Source organism: Sphaeramia orbicularis, chromosome 5, assembly GCF_902148855.1.
Source record: "Sphaeramia orbicularis chromosome 5, fSphaOr1.1, whole genome shotgun sequence".
NCBI classification, from domain to species: Eukaryota; Metazoa; Chordata; class Actinopteri; order Kurtiformes; family Apogonidae; genus Sphaeramia; species Sphaeramia orbicularis.
The window spans coordinates 26,874,318-26,898,299 of record NC_043961.1 but is presented as its reverse complement, the minus strand read 5'-3'; the positions used below and the strand labels follow the sequence as shown (position 1 = coordinate 26,898,299).

The 23,982-nt window shown below is 36.7% G+C and overlaps 1 protein-coding gene across 1 annotated transcript; it reads right to left on the bottom strand.

Moving 5' to 3' along the window:
* Positions 1–493: 493 nt before the first annotated feature.
* Positions 494–23,707, bottom strand: ikbke (inhibitor of nuclear factor kappa B kinase subunit epsilon). The gene is given in 21 exon segments (XM_030133951.1): positions 494–1,985; positions 2,090–2,161; positions 2,255–2,346; positions 5,133–5,229; positions 7,298–7,399; positions 7,516–7,555; positions 7,661–7,737; positions 7,818–7,930; positions 10,085–10,133; positions 10,329–10,430; positions 10,562–10,653; positions 10,748–10,806; positions 11,827–12,023; positions 14,463–14,642; positions 14,795–14,905; positions 15,008–15,168; positions 17,213–17,397; positions 18,011–18,140; positions 18,317–18,454; positions 18,687–18,786; positions 23,207–23,707. Coding segments are annotated over 20 exon segments (2,160 nt in total). The 5' UTR covers position 18,786; positions 23,207–23,707; the 3' UTR covers positions 494–1,921.
* Between the last annotated feature and the right edge of the window lie 275 nt (positions 23,708–23,982).

The window sequence follows — 23,982 nt, the reverse complement described above, 5'->3', positions numbered from 1 at the left end:
TTGTTTTGTATTGTATTGTTTACACTATAGAATCTTCAAAAGAATATTCTGTTCTATTTTAAGGCATTGATCTGAATGTGTGAAGTGCCTTGATATTCATGTACTGTGATCAGTTAATTCAGATAAAACTGAATGGAACTGAAGTGAATAAATGTAGCTGATGTGAATAAATGAATAAAGACTGGGGCTTCATCTTCTGAGGGGACAACAGCCACACAGAGAGAAAAATTAGTAATAAAAACACAATGTCACACTTGTTTGTGTGGGCAAGTTCCAGAAATTTTATCGAACTTTCCATTTTGCCAAGAGCACATCATATGAGCACATAAAGCCACAGAGACAGCTGAATTCATCCCCCCACACCTCCCCCATCAACAAAACTGAGAAAGCCCCTGACGCCCACACTACTTCTGCACAGACTGAGGGAAAAAACATGCACTTTCAATATCGTTCTCTGAATGCAGCGTCATAACAGCTCACTTGCTGTGTTTTGTTAGAAATATTTCATCTTCTGAGCCCAGTTCAACCAACCTACATTATTTTTATGTAAATTCAGTATGTACTGTTTAATAATTCATGAATATTTTTATTTATTTATTTCAAATGAAACAAAGAAACAAAATAAAACAAAATAACATTTAAATGAACAGAATCTGTCTTCAAGTACAAACAAGTCTATATTTTAGTGGTCGAAAAGGAGCAGGAAGAAGTAGAAACTTACATTGCTAAAATGTGAATATGCCTGTTGTTTCTGAATTTATTAACTTTGAAAACATGGTGATTCATCTTCAGATGTACGGTATGTGGATGCTGTAATTGTACAGAATGATGGGACGTAAAGGAGCTTTTTCATTTTTTTCCCAGCCTATTTTACTTTGTCAGCTGAGATGATATAATATACAATTTCTCCAGACAAAAAAAGAAAGTACAAGATCTAAAGTCAAGATGACTAATAAAATTACCTTTAAAAAGCATCTTACGTCATATGTCACACGAGTCCTTCACAAAAAGAGACAGCTGGGGTTTCCCCAGTGTGAACCACTTGATAATGTCATTTAACACTTTGAATTTGTTATATCTGTTGACTGTGTTTGTCTCATGTCCTGTTTTTAAGAAGAACCTGTGGTGACTGATGACTTCCCCTGATTGCATCTCTTCTTTAACAATGTAGACTCAGATAAAATGCAGGAAATAACAGCATTTTAGTAAAACATCAACAAGGGCTTAGTAAAATGTAGCATGAAAACTTTAGACCATCAATGATGTAACCAGTCAGTGTTTATACAGTGAATTTACAATGATAAACCTCAAATGGACCCAAAATATCAAACCATTTGAATGATCAAGCATTAGATTAGACAGTAAAGTACCCCATGTAACCAAAAATGTGACACAAGCATACACATATAAAAAACATACAGTCACTCTTGTTAGATTTGTCATTTAAGTTCTCCGGATATGCAACGGTTCATCTAGAAAACAAAGAACCACATTATTAATAAAAAAAAAAAATAAAAAAAAACTGTAGCAGCTGACTTGGCATTCAGTTTGGTTTCTACTGACAGTCCATCACTGTGGGAGCCTATTAGAAATACAATAACACTAAAGGCATTAATGAGGTTTGTATTGAACTGCTGTACTCAGCTGCCACACACACACACACACACACACACGCACACACACACACAAATACACACGCACTAAAATCCATCGGTAGCATTTCCTCCTTTTTCATTCAGTGCATCTCATATCTAAACTGAGATTCACATTTTATTGATTGTCTCTGGCTGCTTCCGCTTCATGTAACATAGACTGCAGCCTCTAAGGAAGGTCCAGTAAACAATCCTGAGCTGTTCCATACTGCCCGGTGGGTATGTGGGTCAAAGTGTGTGGAAATGTTGTTGATGTGCTTCAGGATTTGTCAGAGTGTCGATGGTCGGGTCAGATTCGGCTCCAGAGCTGCTGTGGAGTTCACAGTTCCCAAACTACAGAAGAAAAAAAAATATTAACATCCCATTTATTGTGACTGTATTATTGTTTAGTCATAGAACATGTGTCAGTAAGACATACAGTATGTGACATCTCTAACCTCTCTATGATGCTGTTGTTACACTGTAGTTCCCGGACCAAAATCTCCATCTCCTCTTTCAGATGGTGCATCCTGGCATTAAAAAGATAACATGCTATAAGGTAAACTGCCTCCATCTTACACTAAGACACACCTAGAGACTCACACACACACACACACACACACCTAGAGACCATATGGTCTTTGTCCTTGGGTGTGATTATGGGCTGATGGCCTGTTTTCTCAGACTGTAGAGTGTACAGGATCCGGTCCAGAGCCTGATGAGACAGACAAGAGGTTACATCTTCATAAAACCGGCTCATGAGACAAAAAAGCTGTTTATAAAAGTATAAAATGTTGCACAAATTTGAAGCAAATGTTTGACATGATTGAGAATGAAAATGGAAATTATGTGTTTCCATGAAGTGGAATAATCTAGGTTGTGTTATCAGCAGGTGGCGCTGTAGATTACACTGCATATGGCTCTAGGGCAAGGGTATTCAAATCCGGTCCTCGAGGGGCGGTATCCTGCATGTTATAGATATTTCCCTCTTCCATCACACCTGGAAGCCATTACATCGTTATCAGGCTTCTGCAGAGCTTGACGATGAGCTGATCATTAATCAAACCAGGTGTGCTGGAAGAGGGAAATATCTAAAACATGCAGGACACCGGCCCTCGAGGACTGGATTTAAATACCCCTGCTCTAGGGTCTGATGAAGTGAAAGTGAACATCAACATGAAAAAGTAAATTTGCACACCTCATTTATTAAGTGGGCTAATTTTTTAGCTAAAGACCTGTATTTTATGGAACTTTTCTCCTTTTTAAAATACCACTTACACAGTACAGGAGAAGTTCTGAACCTTCTGCTAGGCTGCATTAAGTTAACATAAAGACATGCAAAAGACTGCCTATTACTTTGAGAAATTAAAACTTGGAACGATGAAGTTTGTGAATTCATACACTGGTCACATTTAAAAGACTATCTGTGAACTGTTACTGAAAATTACTCTTTATTTGTAATATACCTATATCAGTATGGACCACCACATGTTGTAAATAACACTGTGTTAGTATTAAATACATTAAATAAAGCATTGTGATTGTATCTGGTTTGTTGTTTTAAAAAATAAGTCAACATTTTGGGTGATGCATACAATGGTAAAGAGTCATCCACGTGTTATTATGGCAACCTGCCCATGTGTTACCACATTCTCATGTCAATAAAACAGAGACTTTTCAATATTTTACTCCAAAATTTATTTTCAGCATAGTTGAACATAATATCTAAAAGGTTTTGTCCTACTTGATATCACTTTCTGTTGAGAACCGCATGTTTTGAATGTTTGCATAAAGCTTAAAAAATTGATGTCTGTTTGAAGTCCACTTGTTACCAAGCAGTAATTTGACATTTTTCACCTAAAAATTTTATCTCCCCAAATTTTGTTATACATAATGTTAAAGTACTTATAAATACCTACTGAAATAATTATAATATATGCACATAAGTTACTCTGCTTACATGACAGAGACTGTTGAACACAAAATGTTTCCATGTGTTACCGGTTGATCAGACCCTCTAATAAACAGTAGAAGAAGAAATGCATTTTGTTGTTTTCCATCTAGAAAACCTGTAATATTTACCTCCGCCAAGGAGGTTATGTTTTTGCCAGGGTTTGTTTGTTTGTTTGTTTGTCTGTTTGTCTGTCCATTAGTGTGCAACATAACTCAAAAAGTTATGGACAGATTTTGATGAAATTTTCAGGGTTTGTTGGAAATGGGATAAGGAAGAAATGATTAAATTTTGGTGGTGATCGGGGGTGGGGGGGCCCACGGGGGAGCCCATTTCCAACAAACCCTGAAAATTTCATCAAAATCTGTCTATAACTTTTTGAGTTATGTTGCACACTAACGGACAGACAAACAGACAGACAAACAAACAAACAAACCCTGGCAAAAACATAACCTCCTTGGCGTGGGGGGGCCCACAGGGGGGGCCACTGATCAGCCTTGGCGGAGGTCTGCGCTCTCCGAGTGCTTCTAGTTATTTTTTCTACAGACAAGACAGTTCACACTATTGGGATATACATAAAATATGTGTATGTATATAAAACAAACATAGGCCCAATAATTACACTTCAAAATAGAGCTGTTAAAATCATAAATAGAGCTGGTTATCACAACCCCATGAGTTGACTTTTTAAAGGATCCTGCACCCTAAAGTTTCAAGAGGTTGTATATTTAAAAATACTGCAAAACCTTTTTTGAGTTGAGAGCAAAACCCTTCCAGTTTGCATTAAAATGTTTTTAATTAAGAGAAGGGAATTCTAAACTGAGAGGTGTGTTTGTCTTTGAAAGATTTAAAGGGAGAAAAAAATGTAAACTAGAAATGTTTCTGTTTTGTTAGAATCACACATGGAGTAAATGTAATGAGGAGTTGGAACTGTGTTGAGTTTGAAAAAAGCCCTACAACAGCCTAAATACTTAAGGATTATAATGTTTTACACGTCAGTTAATTAAGGAATATAATTTATTGTTGTAATGACTTACTTATGTATTTTTATTTCTTTGACATTGTTGGAATTCTATGTAATTCAGTGGATAGGAACAAAAATAAAATAGGACTTTGGCTTCAGTTAATTCCTTTTTTTTTTGGTTACTAAATGAGACAATAACAGTCTGAAAAATAATATTTATTCTGTATATTTTTGCATCCAAAAAATATCATTCATTAGTTCATTCATGTGTTGTAAGAGACATGTTCCTACTCTATTGGAATATCTGCTGCTAACAGCTAATAAGTCACAAGTTAAACTCTTTACTCATTTACTCTTTTTAAAAAAAAACAAAAAACAAAAAAAAAACAAGAACAAGAACAAATTGGGAAGTTTTTAAAATGTTTCCATCTCTATAAATATTTTCTGATGTAAAACTTTTCAGTGTGCATCACATACTTTTTTGTGGAAATGCACCTAATGATTGATTGATATTATTAACATCAAGAACAATCCTAAATGTTTTTTTATTCTTCATATGCTGTGGTCAGCAGTGGGATTTACTGACCTTATTGTGCCGCTGCTCACACATGTCCAGATCAGCCAACAGGCCTGTGGAGAAGGAGCTGAAGTCCTGCAGTCGGGTGTGCATCTCCAGTAAAATACTACAAAAACAGGAAGTGACACATTTACCAAAATAGCTCAGCACTTTATAATGTGCCCAATATGTGACTCAAGAAACGTTTCCCATCATATTTCATGTACACTTTCATATGCATACATTTAAAGGGTACAATATGTAAGTTTTGCCATTTCTCATGTGTCAATGTGAAGTTTATGTGCTAGTTCGTACAGTGTTGGGAGGAACTATTAAGGAAAAAACTCTTAAAGGAGTGATATTTTGCTTTTTTTTTTAAATGGAGTTATGCATTTTAAAACATTTCCCTGTGGTCTACATAAACTGTAAATGCTATGTTTGGGTCTGAACTCTTCATTAATTCAACTCCACAGGTCCATCTTCAGCCCTATTTCTGAGTAATGACACCAGAAAGGTCATTTTGAGCGCTGGCCCTTTAAATGCAAATGAGCCACTTCAGACTCCACCCCCTCCAGGTTGTTGACCATCCTGCTCTGTCCCATTCAGCTACTTGTGTTCATTAATACAACCAACAACTGAACATTTAAGGTAATTGGCTCAAAGTTTGGACATATTTTCAGTATGGACTACAACCGCTGCTACTGACAAACAATTATGCCGTACTCGGAGAAATGTTCATCAGAAGTCTTGACCTTATATGTGCAAATGTTGTGACATAACTAGTTATAGATGTAACAAATTAAGCAGGAATTAAAACGGGTTGTAGAAACAGACTCAATTTTTGCCGGCATGAATATAAAGATAGCTTTGCAGCAGGTGGAAGGTTCAAATTCAAACTTTTGGAACTATTAGGGTCCAAATACACAAATAAATGTACCAAAGACTGATAAAAGTGGGTTTAGCAAAATATGACCCCTTTGAGGACTTTCACAGAACAGTCTTCTATATAAAAATCAATGAATGAGCTGTTATTCTGGATGTAGACAGTTATTATCTGAGAAATGACATCAGCTAATTTCAACAATGCAAATATTGAACCTTTAAACCTTTATCTATGACTACATTTATGTTAACACATTTAATACACATATCTAATCACATTTGAGACAATACATATACCTAATACCACTTAACGAGGTAAATTGAGGATTTATTTAATCCAAACTACAGCCATAATCTGTTGAGAGGGCTGCTGAGTAGGAATGTCCTTCAGTCCTGCATTAATCGTCTTCATATATGATCATAAAGGTGAATCTCTGTCTAGTGTTTGTCCATGCCTGTCCATCCATAGGAGTGGATCTCTCCTTTACTGTGGTTCTCCCCGAGGTTTCTCTTTTCCCACTGGGTTTTTTGGAGTTTTTCCTTGCCGAGAAGGAGGGTCTAAGGACAGGGGATGTCCAGGACATTAATCCATTCCCTTCTTCTACTGTTTATTTGACTGTTGTTTGTTTTCAGATCCAACTAATTCTGCACAGCCCTGTTTTTTTGTGTTTTTTTTTTTTATATATGTTTTTTTGTTATATACCTGTTGTGAAGCACACTGAGCCTGCCTTGTGCATGAAATGTGCCCTATAAATAAAGTTGAATTGAACTGAATTGAAAATAGCGTTTGTTTTTTTTCTACTTGTCTTGTCCAGCATCATAACAGCAGAATTGTAGTCTATCTGTCTTTTGGTGCTGAACACATTTGCTTTGCCAAAGGAAACTTCATAAAGTATAAGAGACTCCCTTTGATATTCTGCTGTCTTTGTTTTGAGTTTTGTTGAACTACATTTCGATGCTGGACCTGACATGAAGGAACTAGGGGGAGGAGAAGAAAGGGGAAGAAGAGAAGGAAAGAGTGAAGGGGGGAGAAAAAGGAAGAAGAAGATGGAGAAGACCCTCACCAGAGAATATCAACAAAACCAACAATAACAACCACGGTGATAATTATGATGGTAATAATAACTAGAACCAGAACTGAGTTAAACTGAGCACAAGAAAAAAAAGGAAGAAATCAAAATGAAATAAAATAAATAAGACATAATAAATGAGAGATATAAGAAAAAAAAATGTGAACGAATTGAAAATAGTCTTTATTTTAACATAACTGTTGCAGTCAATTTGTCCTGATTTGACACCATGTTGTTTCTGACCTGCTCCATGTCCTGGTTGAGGCCAAAAGCTCTTTGTATCTCTGTATGCAGTCCTCTCTGAAGAGAGATTTCATTCGCTTAATGTGGGACGACAGGTGGATTCTGGCAAGGAAGAGTGACAAGTAGATTAGAAGAGATCTCCAAATGACACCTTCACCTGGGTGAGCAGAGCAGCAGCTGTTTGGACAAACACATTCGAATCTAAAGCACACACTCACTTCTCAAATTTGTGGATTTGCTCGTCATTATATGCCAGCTCTGTTGTGGAAAAAGAAAAAAAGAAGAAAGAAATCAGGTGGTGTGAATATTCCTATGTAAAGAACAAGACCTATAGAGTAGATCCAATCAGAAAAGCACACATACTGCCTGTCATTCTGTCTTTACGGTAGTGCTGATGGATTGTCATTATCTTCTTGAGCAGCATCTCCATCTTCTGACAGCTGTAGGAGACAACAGGTCAGAGTTCAAACACTATAGATGATCCTACCATAAAGTCTGATATTCTGTTTCAGTGATCTACCTCTTGTCGTTGGACAGAGTCTCTGTCAGCTTGGCCTGTTCTATCAGCAGGTGGTCCAGACGGTCCTGAAACTCCTGGATGCCCCCAGAGTATACAGGCAGGTGCTGATGGACCTGTACGGACACAACAATCACATGAAGTTTCCTGGATACGTACAGTACACTTGATGTGTAATTGTACGTGAAAATTCTGACCTTAGACCATTCATGTGATTTAATGTCATTCCATATCCTATTAAAACCAAATATCAGGTTGCCCCTCTCTTGACTTCTGGTTAACTAATTTAACCTCAAGTTTGGCTCTTGAGAAACTGACATATATGGTTAGAATGAGAGCTTTGGAATTCTATAACATTTGGAAGATGTTCCTAGAATTAATTAAGAATGGTGATATTGAAGGGGTAGTGAATAACTGACTAATTGGGATAATATTTCATTTACTGTGGGAATGTACATGTACAGTTTAATTTCAACTCTATACCTAGTTTTATTAATTATGTAATTTAATTTGTTGTTTCTATTCGATACTCTCAGTACAACAACTGCGTCATCTTTTTGAGGTTTTTTATTATTTATTTTTCATTTCATGTATTTATTTATTTTGCCTTTTTTAAATATATATATTTTTTATTATTATCTATTACTTCTCTGCCATGTTCAAGATGTTCATGGTGTTTGATGGTTTTGTATAAATGAAAAAACAATAAATATATGTTTAAAAACAAACAAACAATCACATTAAATGATAACGGCACTTTATGAGAAAAAGTCACTACCCTTCTGTGAGTCTGGTGGTTCAGGATGGAGCAATACAAACATCAGAACAATAAAATACTATCATAATAACATAATAACATATAAATGACACCTCCAAATTGTTCTCTTTGTTTTAGTGTAAAAAAAAAAAAAATAAAATGTTTACAGTTACAAACTATCCTTTCACAAAAAGTTGTGAATAATCTGAACAAATAAGAACCTGAAATGTCTTAAGAGAAATAAGTACAATTTTAAACATGTTATGTCTGTTACTAAATGTTTTGTACCTTTTTAGATCCACTATAATCTGTGAGTTGTAATGCACATGTGTGAATGATAAACGGAGATATAATTTTGTTAAAATTGCACTTCTATTTCTTAAGAAAATTCAGGTCGTTCATGGTTGTTTATTATTTTATTACAGTCATACGCTACATTACTATTAAAATATGACAATATTAACCATAGCCATTTTTACTCGTACAATGAATTTTTTTTTTTTATTAGATTTATGAATTTTAATGCACATTATCACCAGCATTGCTGTGTTTGATTATAATTCATGACTGTTTACGTCTTAAAAGTCATATTTTAGTGTTTAGAATCAGAATTTTTTTTTTTTGTTTGTTCTGATTTTGCACTTCTTCTGCTTTTGTGTACTTTTCTTGTGTGCTTTTCGTGATTCGCTGCTGTAACCTGGAATTTCCCCTTGTGGGACAAATAAAGGCATATCTTATCTTATTTTATCTTTTTTTGTCTTATTTTATCTTGATGCTTTATTTTTGGTCAACCCGTATTTTCAATCCCATTTCAACTCTATGCGTTGTATTCATTTCGTATCCTACTATCCTACTATAATGGACGTTCTGTGTCCGACGCGTGTCCGACGCGTGTCCGACGCGTGTCCGATGCATGTCCGGATGTTTGTCCCGATGTTGCAGCATGGGAGGGCATACGGATGCAATGCCGCTGTTGCACCACGGGAGGGTGCTATCGTACAATGGCACCACTGGTACAATGCCACTAGTTTTAGATAAATAGTGCTTTATTTTTTGGACATCTTTCTGTGGACCTTGGATTATTTTTTATCTCCGCCAAGGAGGTTATGTTTTGCTGGCGTTGGTTTGTCTGTCTGTCTGTCTGTCCGTGTGCAAGATAACTCAAAAAGTTATAGACAGATTTGGATGAAAATTTCAGGAAATGTTGATACTGGCACAAGGAACCAATGATTAAATTTCGGTGGTGATCGGGGGGCTGATCTGCCTTGGTGGAGGTCTGCGCTCTCTGAGTGCTTTTCTAGTTAAAAGTAGAATCAGATATTTTTGCTCAGTGTTTCTTATTAGAAAACTAAAATTGAAAAAATATCCACTACAGTCATCTCAAGAATTATTCTGTGACCGACTGGTGACATAAATGGGATAAATATATGAGGTAATACATCTCCACAGCCCCATTTCCATCACCACATCACTCAAAATGAGTTCTTTGATGTTGCTTTCTGATGCCACCTACCAGCTGCAGCTTCTGACTGTCATCAGCAGAGTCTGAAGCATTACGGCCTCTAGAAACCAGAGGTACAGCAGAGATGGGAGAGAAAATTACACTTCATATTTGACAGGATTAGAAATGCAAGTATGTTATTGGTCAGCGTGGTAACTGCCACAATATACTGACGGTACCACTTCTATTTGCTGCGTTGCTCATCATACTGTGGTACTGTTATCCATTTATTTTCAATGCATTTTGATAAACTTACAGCATGCGAATCCTGTGTTCTACACCGAAACAGGACTGCAGTCTGATGGTGATATTTGCAATACTGTGCATGGCTTCTCCACAGTCTCTGCGCAACCTCATCCTGACAAAAACATGGGGAAAGAATAGGAAGAGAAGAAATTTTTTTTTTTATAAGCATCATTACGAGGAGCAGACTGTGTGATATATCACCCTGTGAAACAAATAATCTTTCAGAGCATGTTTGCATCTCACATGTAGCTGTAATATCCTTGCAGCAGCAGCTCTCTGTGTGTGTGCAACAACTTCACTATTCTCACATACTGATGCACCACTCCCACTATCACCTGAAGAGAGAATATCAGACAGGTTGTAATACAGGTGACTACTATGACAAACAATGAAAATGAAAAAAGAAAAAAAAAAAAAGACCAACAGTACCTTAGAAAAATTGTAGTCTGCCAAAACATCAAACCTAGATGGGATGACAGGAGTCTCTGCTACAAAGAAAAGAAGAATTAAATGAAAAAATATTGCATAATAATGAGACATCATCTCTTGATTCAATCCTAGAAATTCAGCCTGAGGTCAGGGGAACCATATCAAAGCTGTACACAAAAAAGAAAACTGGGAGACAGATATGGGCACAAATATTACTGATGATCAGTTCTTAAGCATACTTCAAAGAATCCACTCCACTTCTATTTGTGCAAGGCATAGTCTTATTCAATTTAAGATTGCACACCAATTTCACATGCCTAAAGGTAAGTTATCCAAAATTTACCCAGGAGTTAATCCTATTTGTGACAGATATAGAGAAGCACCTGCTCCTCTCTTTCACACTTTTTGGTCATGTTCAAGTCTAACTGCATTCTGGTCTTCAATATTTGAAGCATATTCAGCAATTTCAGGTCTGACCATTGACCCCCCCGCCCTTTTATCGGACTTTTTGGCGTACCATTAGAAGATCTCCCTCTACAAAGGCCACAATTAAATAGGATAGCCTACTCCTCCCTTTTAGCACGGCGACTCATTCTTTTAAACTGGAAGAATGACAAACCCCCCTCCTTTGGCAGATGAATATGTGATGTTGTGTTTTTCTTTAAAACTGAAAAGATTAGATTCACATTGAATGGATCAATGGGGAAGTTTAATGTGGTATGGCATCCTTTTATTTCTTATATAGAACAGCAGCCAATGCACCTTGACTCTGGATAATGTGTGCTGTGTATAAAGCGATTGGGTAATTGCATAGTGGAACCCTTTAATTTTAATTTTTTTTAAAATTTTATTATTATTGGGGTTTTTTTGTGGCATCTTATACCTCTGCGATATGTCTCAGTGTGGGTCTTACTTTTTGTATGTTTGAAAGACTTAATAAAGATACATCAATCAAAGAAATACACCTAATAAGCACATAAATACACCCCGCGATAAGAGTGTGTGTAAGTGAGGTGTGACAGAGATAAACTTAAAATACATGAATATTCAGTTGTTTATGTCAAGTGTGCTTTTCTTACGTTCTCTAAAAGGCAGACTGGTGTTGGATTCTGGTGCAAAGCTCAGCAGAATAAGTGGACGAGAAGGTTTAGTAGATGGAAGGTTAACAACCTTCATGTTGCCCTCCAGGGGGAGGTCATGACCCAGGTAGAGGAGATGCTGTTGCTGAACTCCTATACCAGTCTGAGATGCTACCTCCTCATGGAAGACAGACACCCTGTGAGATGTGAGTAAAGAGAAAAGTTTTGAAGAGGCTTGAAAATCTCTGTGAGTGACGGACTGCAGACTATGGGATATTCATTACACTTGGTCCATCTGTAACTGTAGTACAAAGCACATTAAACACTAAATAGTACCTTTAATGTCTTCTATACAAGTATATTAAAAAGTGATTATCAGGGTTCCCACTCTTTCCCTGAAATTATTTTCCAGGACATTCTTAGCCGCTACAGAGACAAGTTATCACATCATACACTAATCCATTCCCCTGTCCCCCTCATTCTTTGGAAGTGTTCTTTTCTACCTATTTATCCAGATTGTTTCTATGTTTATTACTCAGACATTTGATTTGCAGCCTATAGCTATAATCTATCTATGAAAAATAATTATGACAAATGTATCATAGAATGATGCAAACACACCCACAGATTACAGTGCAGCACTTCATTAGCCTGGCAAACTGGAGTAACAATGTTCAAATGGACAATTCCCAACTCAACTTTCTCCTCCCTCTTACTTTCTCTTCTACACTTCCTCTAAAAATATTTGTATATTTTCTATAAATCACTGAAAAACTATTCCCTTTGTTTCATCTCAGTTTAGGCACACAAAGTCACAAGGCAGAGGGAGGATAAATATTTTTCCAGGATAACTAAACCGTTTCCAAGACATATGACCTTTTTTCTCATTTTCCATATGTTTTCCATGACTGGAAAATTGATCAATCATTTTCCAGGTTTTCCAGGACATGTGCTAACCCTGATTATTTGTGTTTTTGCTTTCAAGCAAATGCTAAATGGGCTCTATGCACAGCCCCACTACTTCCTGGATTTCAGGTGGGTCCTTTATTTCCTGTCTTTGATTACTGGACACACTGATTAATCCAGGTGTGCCTAATTAATCAGTAGTCACAACAAGAAGGAGCAGACACACCTGAATTAATCAGTGTGTCCAATAATCAAAGACAGGAAATAAAGGACCCGCCTGAAGTTCAGGAAGTAGTGGGGCTGTGCATAGAGCCCATTAAGTGGAGACTGTTAATTTGACTATAGAACATAAAATAGGTAGAGATTTGGATATGCAAATTTGTGACAACAGGCATAATGGTTAATAGTAATGAAAAAGTAATAAAACAGATTTTCCTGTCTCAGGAGATGGAGATGGTTTTATTGATGCCACAAAATTATTTTCAGTGCCCTGACTAGGTATGTATCGAATATGTCAGAACCAGCATTTACACAGTGACCCTCCACCACCCCCACATCACATCATGAATATGTGCAATCACTATCTAAATATGTAAATATCTTTAAACTTCATACTTAAATTTTTATACTTTTCAGAACGTTTATGTCTACCTGCCTTTTCTTTTGCACTGGTGTAATACATATTGCTGCTGTAAACTGTTAAATTTCCCCAGAGTGGGATCAATAAAGTCTTATCTTATCTTGAATTAGGGATGTAACGATTATCGGTATAACGATAAACCACTGTAAAAGTGCAGATGGTTAGTATTACCATTTAAATTCTAATTATCATGATAACCGTGTTTGATTACCACACTTGTAGGGGAGAAAACGCCTATGTTAAGATTTGCTTTTCTGTCTAATATTTGAGAATAGTTTTAATTTATTACAATTTTGATTTTATATACCTAATATTTGGAACCAATATTCACTTTTAAAGTCTTTGAAAAGGTTTGTTAAGCATCTTTGTATTATTTAGGCAGTAAAGTATATGCATTTTTCAAATCGGATTTTATGTATTTTTTTGTGTTTTCTGGCCTTTTATGTTTTTATAGTAGGTTAAAGTGAAAAAAATAATAGACAGATGATATAAATGAAGTTGTGCTGAAAAAAAAAGATGCCAAACACAAGTATAATTAACATTTGTTTATATAGTATATAAAGGCAAAATCAAAAGTACTGAAAAATGGCCAAATAGGCTCAGACCCCTAAGGGTTCATATTTGAATGTTTCTACCAACAGAAGATTTTTTTTTTTTTTTTTTTTAATACAACTTGGTTAAATTATTTCAGTGTGTGTATTAGCACTTTTTGAACATTTTGAGCACAATTTCAACAATACCGCGATAATAATGATAACCATGATAATTTTGGTCACAATAACAGTGATATGAAATTTTCACATCGTTACACCCCTATTTTAAATAGATATGCTCACTTAGCTGATTCTGTAATGAAAACTGTTTAATGCAAATTTGCAACAGTTTAAGTTGAAAGATTTTAAGGAGGCCTTTATGCTGTTGAGTAAAAAAATGAGCATGATAACAATGACATTCCCTGTGAACATGTTAGATTCATACAAACTAATTCCAGAGTCACCACTATAAGACCTACAGTCTTCACCTCATATTCCTGAAACTAAAAACAGCAGATATAGCCCAAAATGATGTGCTCTTCATTGTGCTTTCTTACGTATTGTGGCGGTGTATGTAAATGCTGTGTGCCATGGCCTGTTGCAGACAGTAGAGGTGAACTGGCTGACGCTGCAGTATATCTGTAGTAGCAGTGAAGAACTGGTCAAAACCCCAACACCTCTCCTGGTCAGCCTCTAGTACACCTGCTAGTATTGGAACCAGCTGGACTCTGAGACCCCTATAGACCACGAAACATACGCAGAGAGAGAGGAGGCAAAGAACACCAGGGACAATATATTAAATACAATATATATATATATATACAATAGGATTATGTGCTGTTATTAAAGAATCCCTGAGACACAGGTTCAGTGTAATGTAAAGACATACTGGGACAGTTGGCAGCTGTGGGGTAGGTGGTAGCTCCACTCTATGGGCCCGTCTTCCACACGCTGTATTCCAGCTATGGCCCCCATGGGCTTCTCTGTAGTTATTTTGAACCTATGAAATAAAGCAAACAGCTCAGACTGACAGATGTTCAGATTCTGTCTGGTTTCACAAAATTCACTCATTCATCACTTCCGCTCTGCACTGGTGACTTACATGGTGGGTTTGTTCCTGCGTGGTCCACCATACGGAGTGAAGGGAAGACTCCCAGTGGCAGTGTGGTAAAACGTCACCCCGATACTCCACAGATCTACACTCACTCCATAGGACTTCTGATGAGGCTTACGCAGCACAGCTCGCTCAAACATGTCAGGATGCTATGCATACAGAAAAAAAGTCTTTCTTTAAACATCATGTTGCACTTACCAGCAATAGACTTGTGTATTATATGCTTCACACCTTACTTTACAACAGGGGTCTCAAACATGTGGCCCAGGGGCCAAATGTGGCCCGCCAAAGGTTCCAATGCGGCCCCTGGGATGAATTTGCAAAGTGCCAAAAATTCTACAGTCAAGGCTGTGGAACTCATTTTAGTTCAGGTTCCACAGACAGACCAATATGATCTATAGTCAAATAATAACAGCATAAAAACCTACAAAAAATAATGACTCATTTTTTTCTCGGTTTGATGTGAAAATAATCTTTCATTATGCCTATAAATAATGACAACTTCAATTTTTTGTCTTTGTTTTAGTGCAAAAAATAACATTAAATTATGAAAATATTTACATTTACAAACTATACTGTAACAATAAATGTGAATAATGTGAACAACCTGAAATGTCTAAAGAAAATTAAGCACAATTTTAATAATTTTCTGCCTGTTGCTAAGTGTTTAGTGTCTTTGTGGATCTGATCCATAATGCACATGTAGAAATGATAAGTTGAGGCACAATATTGTTAAAATTGTACTTATTTTTCTTAAGAAATTTCATTTTTTTTCAGGTTATTCACATCTTTTTTGTTTGGATAGTTTATAAAAGTATTTTTATATATTTTTTTTTTTTTTTCACTAAAACAACGACAAAAATTTGGAGTTGTCATTATTTATAGGTTATTATGCTATTATTTTACTGGTCCGGCCCACTGGAGATCAAATCAGGCTGAATGTGGCCTCTGAAAGAAAATGAGTTTGAGACTCCTGTTTTATAAGATTAGTCAGGTGTAAAAGCAGTTATGCACTAGTTTAGATCCACATATACACACAATAATACTTATGTCCACTAGGGGGCTACCAAGTCTTGAAAATGCAAGAGCACAATACAGTATCAGCCTGTGGGTTTTACATGAAGTCAGTTTCACACATCTTTGCTGTGAAACATTCAGGGTGATACAACATTTCAAGTCCACATGCATGGTCTGGACTGAAGAAGCAGCGTTTCCATGTTAATATGACAGAGATTCACTTATACAGAGGGGGTCACATGAGTATGCTGCCCGTCTAATGCATTTATTTTCCCCTCCAGTTGGGATCTGACGGATCTGATGTCAGTGCTTCCACACAGTATCTCTAGTGCACTCACACACTGCATTACATGTCCATTTGTGAGCAGTTCCAGGATGCATGTTAATGCCAGGTCTGAACAGTGCATAAGTTTAGACAACATACAACATACAGTGTTTGTGTTGTGATGTTGGACAGTTCACGAGCCACTCAGAATTTGCTATGACCTAAAAAAAAAGATCAGATTTGTCCTAAAACTAGATAAAGGCAATCTAATTAAATAAGCAAGAAAAAAACATTAAAACTAAACTTGATTAAATTTCATGTCCAAAGGTAAGGCATTCATTCAAAGAAGCCAACCAGCATCTCACTGTTGAAACTGTCCCGTCAAGAGGAAAGTGTAGGAGTGACAAACAGTTTCTGTAAATTGTGAAGACATTACTGAAAAAGGAGTCACACCAGTTACTTGAGACACAGATTTACATACTTTTTTCACATAAAAATTCCAAACTGGATCACTTCCCTCCATAAATAAATGAATGTTTAATACTTTTATTCATCTGTTTAATTGAGTTTCTTTTATAGTGTTAGGACTTGCTTGAAAACCTGATCCTATTTTAGGTCATATTTATGTACAAATCAAAAAAATAAGGGGTTTACACACTCGGCACCACTGTAGTTGACCATCCCAAAGGAAGAAAAGGACTTTTGCCGCAGTAACAGAAGTACAGTATGATTAAGGAGACTATGTTGTACATTTGACTGTAAAAAATGGAACCGGAAAAACGCTTAATTACTCTCATTTTATGACAATTTCATCAAAGCCATGTGAATCCAACAGGATGTACGGCTTTTTGCTTAATCTAACTTTAACCTAGATGTAAAATCATTCTTCACCGTACAGGGTCAATGCTAACTTACCAATACTCTTCCGTTCCGTAAATAGACATAAACTTCTCATCATCCTCCAGCTCTCTCGCTGCTCCAAAGTCAGTCAGCTTATAAACAGACTTGCCGTCCTCGCCGACCTGCCGCATGATGTTGCCTGGTTTAATGTCCCGGTGTACAACTCCATTTTCCCGCAGATGATTCATCCCCTGAACTGAGGAATCAACAACAAAAAAAAAGAAAAAATCCACTTACGGTGTGCAGACATCAGACATGTCATATTTTCTAAAAACATTTGAAAGTAGAAATACTACATATAGCCCTATTAAAGCTCCCATATGATTGATTATGATGATGGTAAGATTTTTGCATGGTTACATGAACTGGTGTAGTTTTTAAGTAGCTGACTGCTTTTCTACGTTAACAGTAGTTATTGTTGTACACTGCAGTTGTACTGAAGAACTCAGAAATGAGAATAGAGAATCTGACCCCAATCTATTACATCTATCTTTCTCTATCTCTATTGCATAAATCAGTCTAATGGGGCTGATGTCATGAACGTAGGCAAATGAGACAGGTAACTCCTAATTCATTTAGCTTTTTTGATTTGTCTTTATTTTTGATTTCGCTCTTTTTTTGCTCTTGTGTGCTTTGTTTGTGCTCCACTATTGCTGCTGTATATCTGGAATTTCCAAATGTGGGACTAATAAAGGAATTTCTTATCTTATCTTATCCTATCTTAAACATGCGCACATCTTCCACAATAAATATTAAACGTTTTTTCATAAATTTGATGGTTGAAGTACATCTGTAATATTTACACCCACCTACACACTGAAGTACAGTAAGGAATTCAGTTTCAGCCAATCCAAATGCATTTTCTGGCTCTTCCAACAGGCTGAGCAAACTTCCTCCTGAACAATACTCCATTACCAGGACCTTCTGTTTCGTGGGCAGCTTGAGAAAAAGACAAAAGGACACACAAAGACTGGGAAATTACTTCCTTCAACATCTGAAAGAAAAAAAGGCTGAATATCAAAATCTCTTTGACCTTTAAAGGATTTATATCATGTCATCATCATATCTGTCTTTTCCATGTGATTTTATCAGTCTGCCTCTTGTGGTAGCTTTACCTCTTCCACCGTGAAGAGTTTGACGATGTTGCCGTGGTTGAGCTTCCTCAGCATCTCAAACTCTCTCATCTGCACCTCATGTGGGCGGTTGTAGCTCACCACATTGAACACCTTGACGGCTACGAGCTCACCTGTCCGCTGTGCACACACAGACATGTTTTCATCAGCAAAACACTTCACGACGTCCCTGAAGAACGTCACCAGCAGCCGTTACATCAACACTGCAACCACAGCGATGTCTTATCACACATCCTGGGTCCACAACTGAGTCGCAGAGTAGGCTGAGGATGCGTCATATGATGGCAACAGGTATATGTTGTAGAGTTTCAACATAATAACTACTTTATTCAATTAAAACATGTGTAGGTACCTTGTTTCGTGCTTTATAGACACTGGCAGTAGCTCCTTGGCCCAGGATGTCTGTTAAAGACCACAGATAGTTTGCTGTGCTGGCTGTCATCCCCGACATACTGAAAGGAAGAGACACAACCTTAGAACATTTACAGAGACTGGCTGAAGGAGGTCACGAACAAACATGGACATAGTATTAGGATTTCACAGTTACTTTGTAGTTAAATTTACATTGTACCAGATCCAGAGGAAAAAAAAACATTATACTTGAATTGATCAGATTTGTTCCCAAGAAGCTAAAGATGCTTTAACCTCCTAAGACCCAGGAAATGCCAGCAAAATACAAGCTTTTTTGTTTTTTTATTAAATAAGTGCCCATACTGGAAACATCATGATACAACAGTTTTTTCAGATGCAGTTTTTAAAATTTTTATGGAATGTCCTTTGTGGTGGACAGTTTTCTTTTCTTTGTTTTTGTATAAAGTTGTGAAACTCTTGTCCACAAATGTGGACAGAAAACCCATAGCTGGGTCGAGGGAGGTTATAACACTCTAGAGCAGGGTTTTCAGAGGTTTACGAGCCCAGCGTCAATTTCTTTTGGACCATACCTTACTACAGTGTTTTTCAACCTTGGGGTGGCGACCCTACGTGGGGTCGCCTGAAATTCAAATGTGATCACCTGAAATTTCTAGTAACTGATTAAAAAAAAAAAAAATACTAGTAAAAAAAATATTTTTTAATGATTAAATTATAATTAAAACACCACACACTTTTCCAAATAAAAATCAAGTTCAAATAAAATGCAGGATATAATATCTGAGAGGGCATATCTTGATTGACCCGATCATGTGAGCGTGTGCATTACTACACTTCAACCTGCCCGGACACAGTCACAGTCAGAAAACCGGACCGAACAGGGAATGGAAAGATTTCTTCACCCACCTGGCCCGGCTAACACATCTCCAAGAGAAACTGAGAAGCAGACACCAAAAAGGTGCATTTAAAATTAAAATTAAAGTTTATTTGCAACATAGCATAGCAAACTATTACATGATCAAAAGTGAATTAATTTTAGCAAAAAAATGTCTCCATTTTGAATGTCAGGGGTCACCAGAAATTTGTGATGTTAAAATGGGGTCACGAGCCAAAAAAGGTTGGGAACCACTGCCTTACTATATTTAAAGAAAGTTACCAGGACATCCTGTACTAACAGTCAAAAGTCTTTTTTATTCTCATATCAATATTTCCCTTAAGTTTGAGGAACACGCGGGTGCATAGGTGGGGGTTTTATGAGTTCTCTGGCAAGAAAATGTCACTTTTTCAATGAAGATGATACCATTTTATATCATTCTGGGCCATTATTATCAATTTTGCACTGAGCTGACATTAATTTAGCTTGAGCGATGTCCAAACTTGGTTTTGTGCTGTGCCTAACCTTTATAATGGCTGGGAAAACCATGTAAGGCTGCCCCTCTCAATTGTAGGGTCAGGACTCAAAATGGGTCATGAAGCCAGTTTTATTTGGTTGACATTTACCAGAGTAAAATACACAACAATAATATGATCATGGAATTAATTCTCCAAGTTAAAATAGTAGTAGAGTGTTCTCTGCAGGAGTTTTTGTTGGAGAGAATTGTTTTCATACATGTGAAATTCAGAGGTTAGACATGTAACAAAAGTGATGCAACAAGAAGAAAGCAATGTAAAAGATGAAACAAGATGAGAATAAAAGATGTAAAAGACATAAAGAAATGACTTTCTGACAATATGTTGACAGTGAAAGAGCAGACACTATTAAGATTCAAGGTGTATTTTGGTAAATTTGGGTCATTAGGAGATGTAAAATTAATTTGTTTTGGTCTCAAGATGAGAAAAAAAGTCAGAACCACTGCTCTGAAAGTATAGTGGTTTTCAGCTGGATGTGGAAAAAGCAGTGAAACTGTTTTCATCATGACAGTACAGGTTTCACAAATAAGAACATAACGTGCTCGCACTTGAAAATCCTCGGCCTGACTTATGAAAATCTTCAAAATATTGACTGTCAGTGATATGTGGATTTTCAGTATGTAAAATGTTTGAGACTGTGAATTAATACTGGAATTGGTTTGTGCAATAGATTTATAAAGGAATCCAAGATTTATCTAAAACAGTCCATACAGAGGTAAAGAATGAATGTAAACGAACCATAAGTATAGGAGAAATAAGTCTAAGAGAAATAAATATACAATGAGAAATAATTTAAACTGTTTAGATACTTAGCATATTTAAGAGATCATGTGAGTTGGTGTCATGACTTTTAATAGTGAATAAGAAATAAATGTGAATGACAGAATCCACAAAGTGGAATAAGTGGAATAAAGATTTGTCATATTGAGGCTGGATTACTATTTATTTAAGAGAAAACATGTCAAGGAAGTGTAAAGGGTGCGTTTCAAGTTTGTTATACAGATATATTTTTTTAAACTATTCTTTTTTTTTAAATTTTATTTAGTTTTTTGTCTGTAATTTGGCTCCCACTCCAGCAGATGTCGCCCTAGACAGCCGCCTGTGTCGTCTATACCCAGAGCCGGGCTGGACTCTAACATTACATTATTAACATTCACGTTCACATAAGGGTCATTTTCACAGGCTTGAGCTAAATATTGGTGAAAGTTCTTGTTGTTTAGTTCCATTTCTCTCACCCATTCCTCTGCTCTGTCATCTCCACTGTCAAGCCGCAGCGAAGCTGGACCAAAAGTAGAGACTCCAGTGTTTGTTTTTCCTAATGATGGTTTTACAGAGGCATTTTCATTCATCCCTCTTTTTTTCTTAACCATGCTGTGCACTGTCATGTCTGATTTGGGTCCGCATTGAGTCCGGTCCCAGTAGGCGCTTTGGGGGTCTGCCCCTAATGGCCTGATTTATCACTGCATGGCAAAGTTTTTGGACCGACAGCCGGACAACCAACTGATTACAATGCTCGGAGGGTAAAAATGGGTTATAAATCTCTTTAGCTTCTCTCGAAACTATACAGGATTTTTTTTTTTTTTTTTACTTTACCAGGGACGGTGCACCTTAATAAACATTACTGTAAATGCACCAGAAGTAGCCATACTGTATATAGCTTGATCAGTCTAGGTCACAGGTGTCAAACATGCGGCCTGGGGGCCAAATCCAGCCTGCCAAAGGCTCCAATCTGGCCCACAGGATGAATTTGTGAAACGCAAAAATTACGCTGAAGATATTAACAATCAGTGGTGTCAAAATCATTTTAATTCAGGTTCCACATACAGATACATACAGTCCAATTAGATTTGAAGTGGGTCAGAACCAGTAAAATATTATCATAATAACCTATAAATAAAGACAACCCCAAATTCTCTCTTTGTTCGTGTTTTTTTTTTTTTTTGGTGTAAAAAAAATAAAATTACATGAAAATGTTTACATTACCAAACTATACTTTTACAAAAAACATATATAACCTGAACAAATACGAACAAATGGAAATATCTTAAGAAAAGTAAATGCAATTTTACTAAATGTTTTGTGTGATTGTAATGCACATGTGTAAATGATAAAATGATAAACAAAGGCATAACAATGTTAAAATTGCACTTGTTTTCTTAAGACAATTCAGTTGTTCATGTTATTCAGGTTTTTAAGGAAACTTTGTAGATGTAAACTTGATCATAATATAATTTAACTTTTGTCACTGTTATTATTTTACTGGTCTGGCCCACTGGAAATCAGATTGGGCTGAATGTGGCCCCTGAACTAAAATGAGTTTGACACCCCTGATCTAGGTAGAGGGGTTTTCTAGACAAGGTTTAATGTTGTATGGATGTGGATGTGTGTCATTGTCATGCATTCTGTACCAGACTGTATCTTAAACTACAGCCAAACAGCATTTTCACTTATTTGCTCTTTATTAGTGCCTCAAACTTGGTAAAGTTTCACTACTTTTATTCTGGAGGTATTTGTATTTGTAGACAAATAGGCCTGTTGTTGTTGTTGTTGTTGTTGTTGTTGTTGTTGTTGTTGTTGTTATTCAGCTCAGTAGTTAAATGGAAACTTAAGTTACACTCACAGCACTGAGCGGCATATTCGCTGTTCTTCCACCTCTGAATGCTCCAAAAACCAGAAGACAAAATGTTTCTTTAATAGTTTCACTACTTTTATTCTGGAAGTTTTTGTATTTGTAGACAAATAAGCCTGTTGATGTTGTTGTTGTTGTTGTTATTCAGCTCAGTAGTTAAATGGAAACTTAAGTTACACTCACAGCACTGAGCGACAGATTCGCTGTTCTTCCACCCCTGAATGCTCCAAAAACCAGAAGACAAAATGTTTCTTTAATAGTTTCACTACTTTTATTCTGGAGGCATTTTACTTGTAGATGAGTGGAATCTGCCGATCAGTGCTGTAAGGTTAGTTTACCTTAAGTTTCCACTTACCTACAGAGTTGGAATAATAATAATAATAATAATAATAATAATAATAATAATAATAATAATAATAATAATGTGCTGTTGTAGAAGTATGTGAGCTGTACTTGTGTCTTACCTGTAGCCTGTTGTTGCAGTCGGACTGTTTTGTTGCTGAAGTGTAAATATGACTCAATAATCCGGTAAATCCTTGGGGGTTTGAGTCAGTGGGTCGCTCAGTAAACATTTGGCCTACTCAGCTAACCCAACCCAAGCTCCAGCTGCTGTCTGGAGGACAGTGAACCTCTGCGGGGACTCGACCCGCTGCACCTGGAGCTGGTTCCGGGTCGGACAGTTCGGACAGGTGAGTCGGTACCGGTCCGCCTTTGGGTGTCTGTACCGGGGATCCACGCAGGTCTCGGGTGTCCTCAGAGGCACCCACGGCTCTGTCAGACTTTTAGGAAGTGTCTGTTCTAAACGGGGACGGACTCAGTAATGGCGGAAATACACTCAGGTTGTAGTTTCATCCTGGTTTCTCTTCCGACTGTGGGTGAAGTTGACAGACAGAGGAGTGTCACTGTGTTCTGTTCACGGGTGGGTTTAAGAGCCTGTGGAAACCAGGAAAACACAGCCCACTCTCATCTGGGCATCATAGTTTACAGATCATACATCCAGTGGAGGAGGAAGTACTCAGATGTATTTATAATCCACATCAAGTACATAGTATTATCAGTATTACACACTGTTGTTTGTGTATAATAGTGTGTATTAGGTGTGTGGTATTGTTGTATTATTTTATGGATCTGGTGTGATTCTCTGTTGAAAGGCGTCGTTAAATAAATTATGAATATTGTTCTTTTTCTTCTCTTTTTTATTGTTGTTGTTCTTCTGTAACTACATGGAAACTTAAGGTAT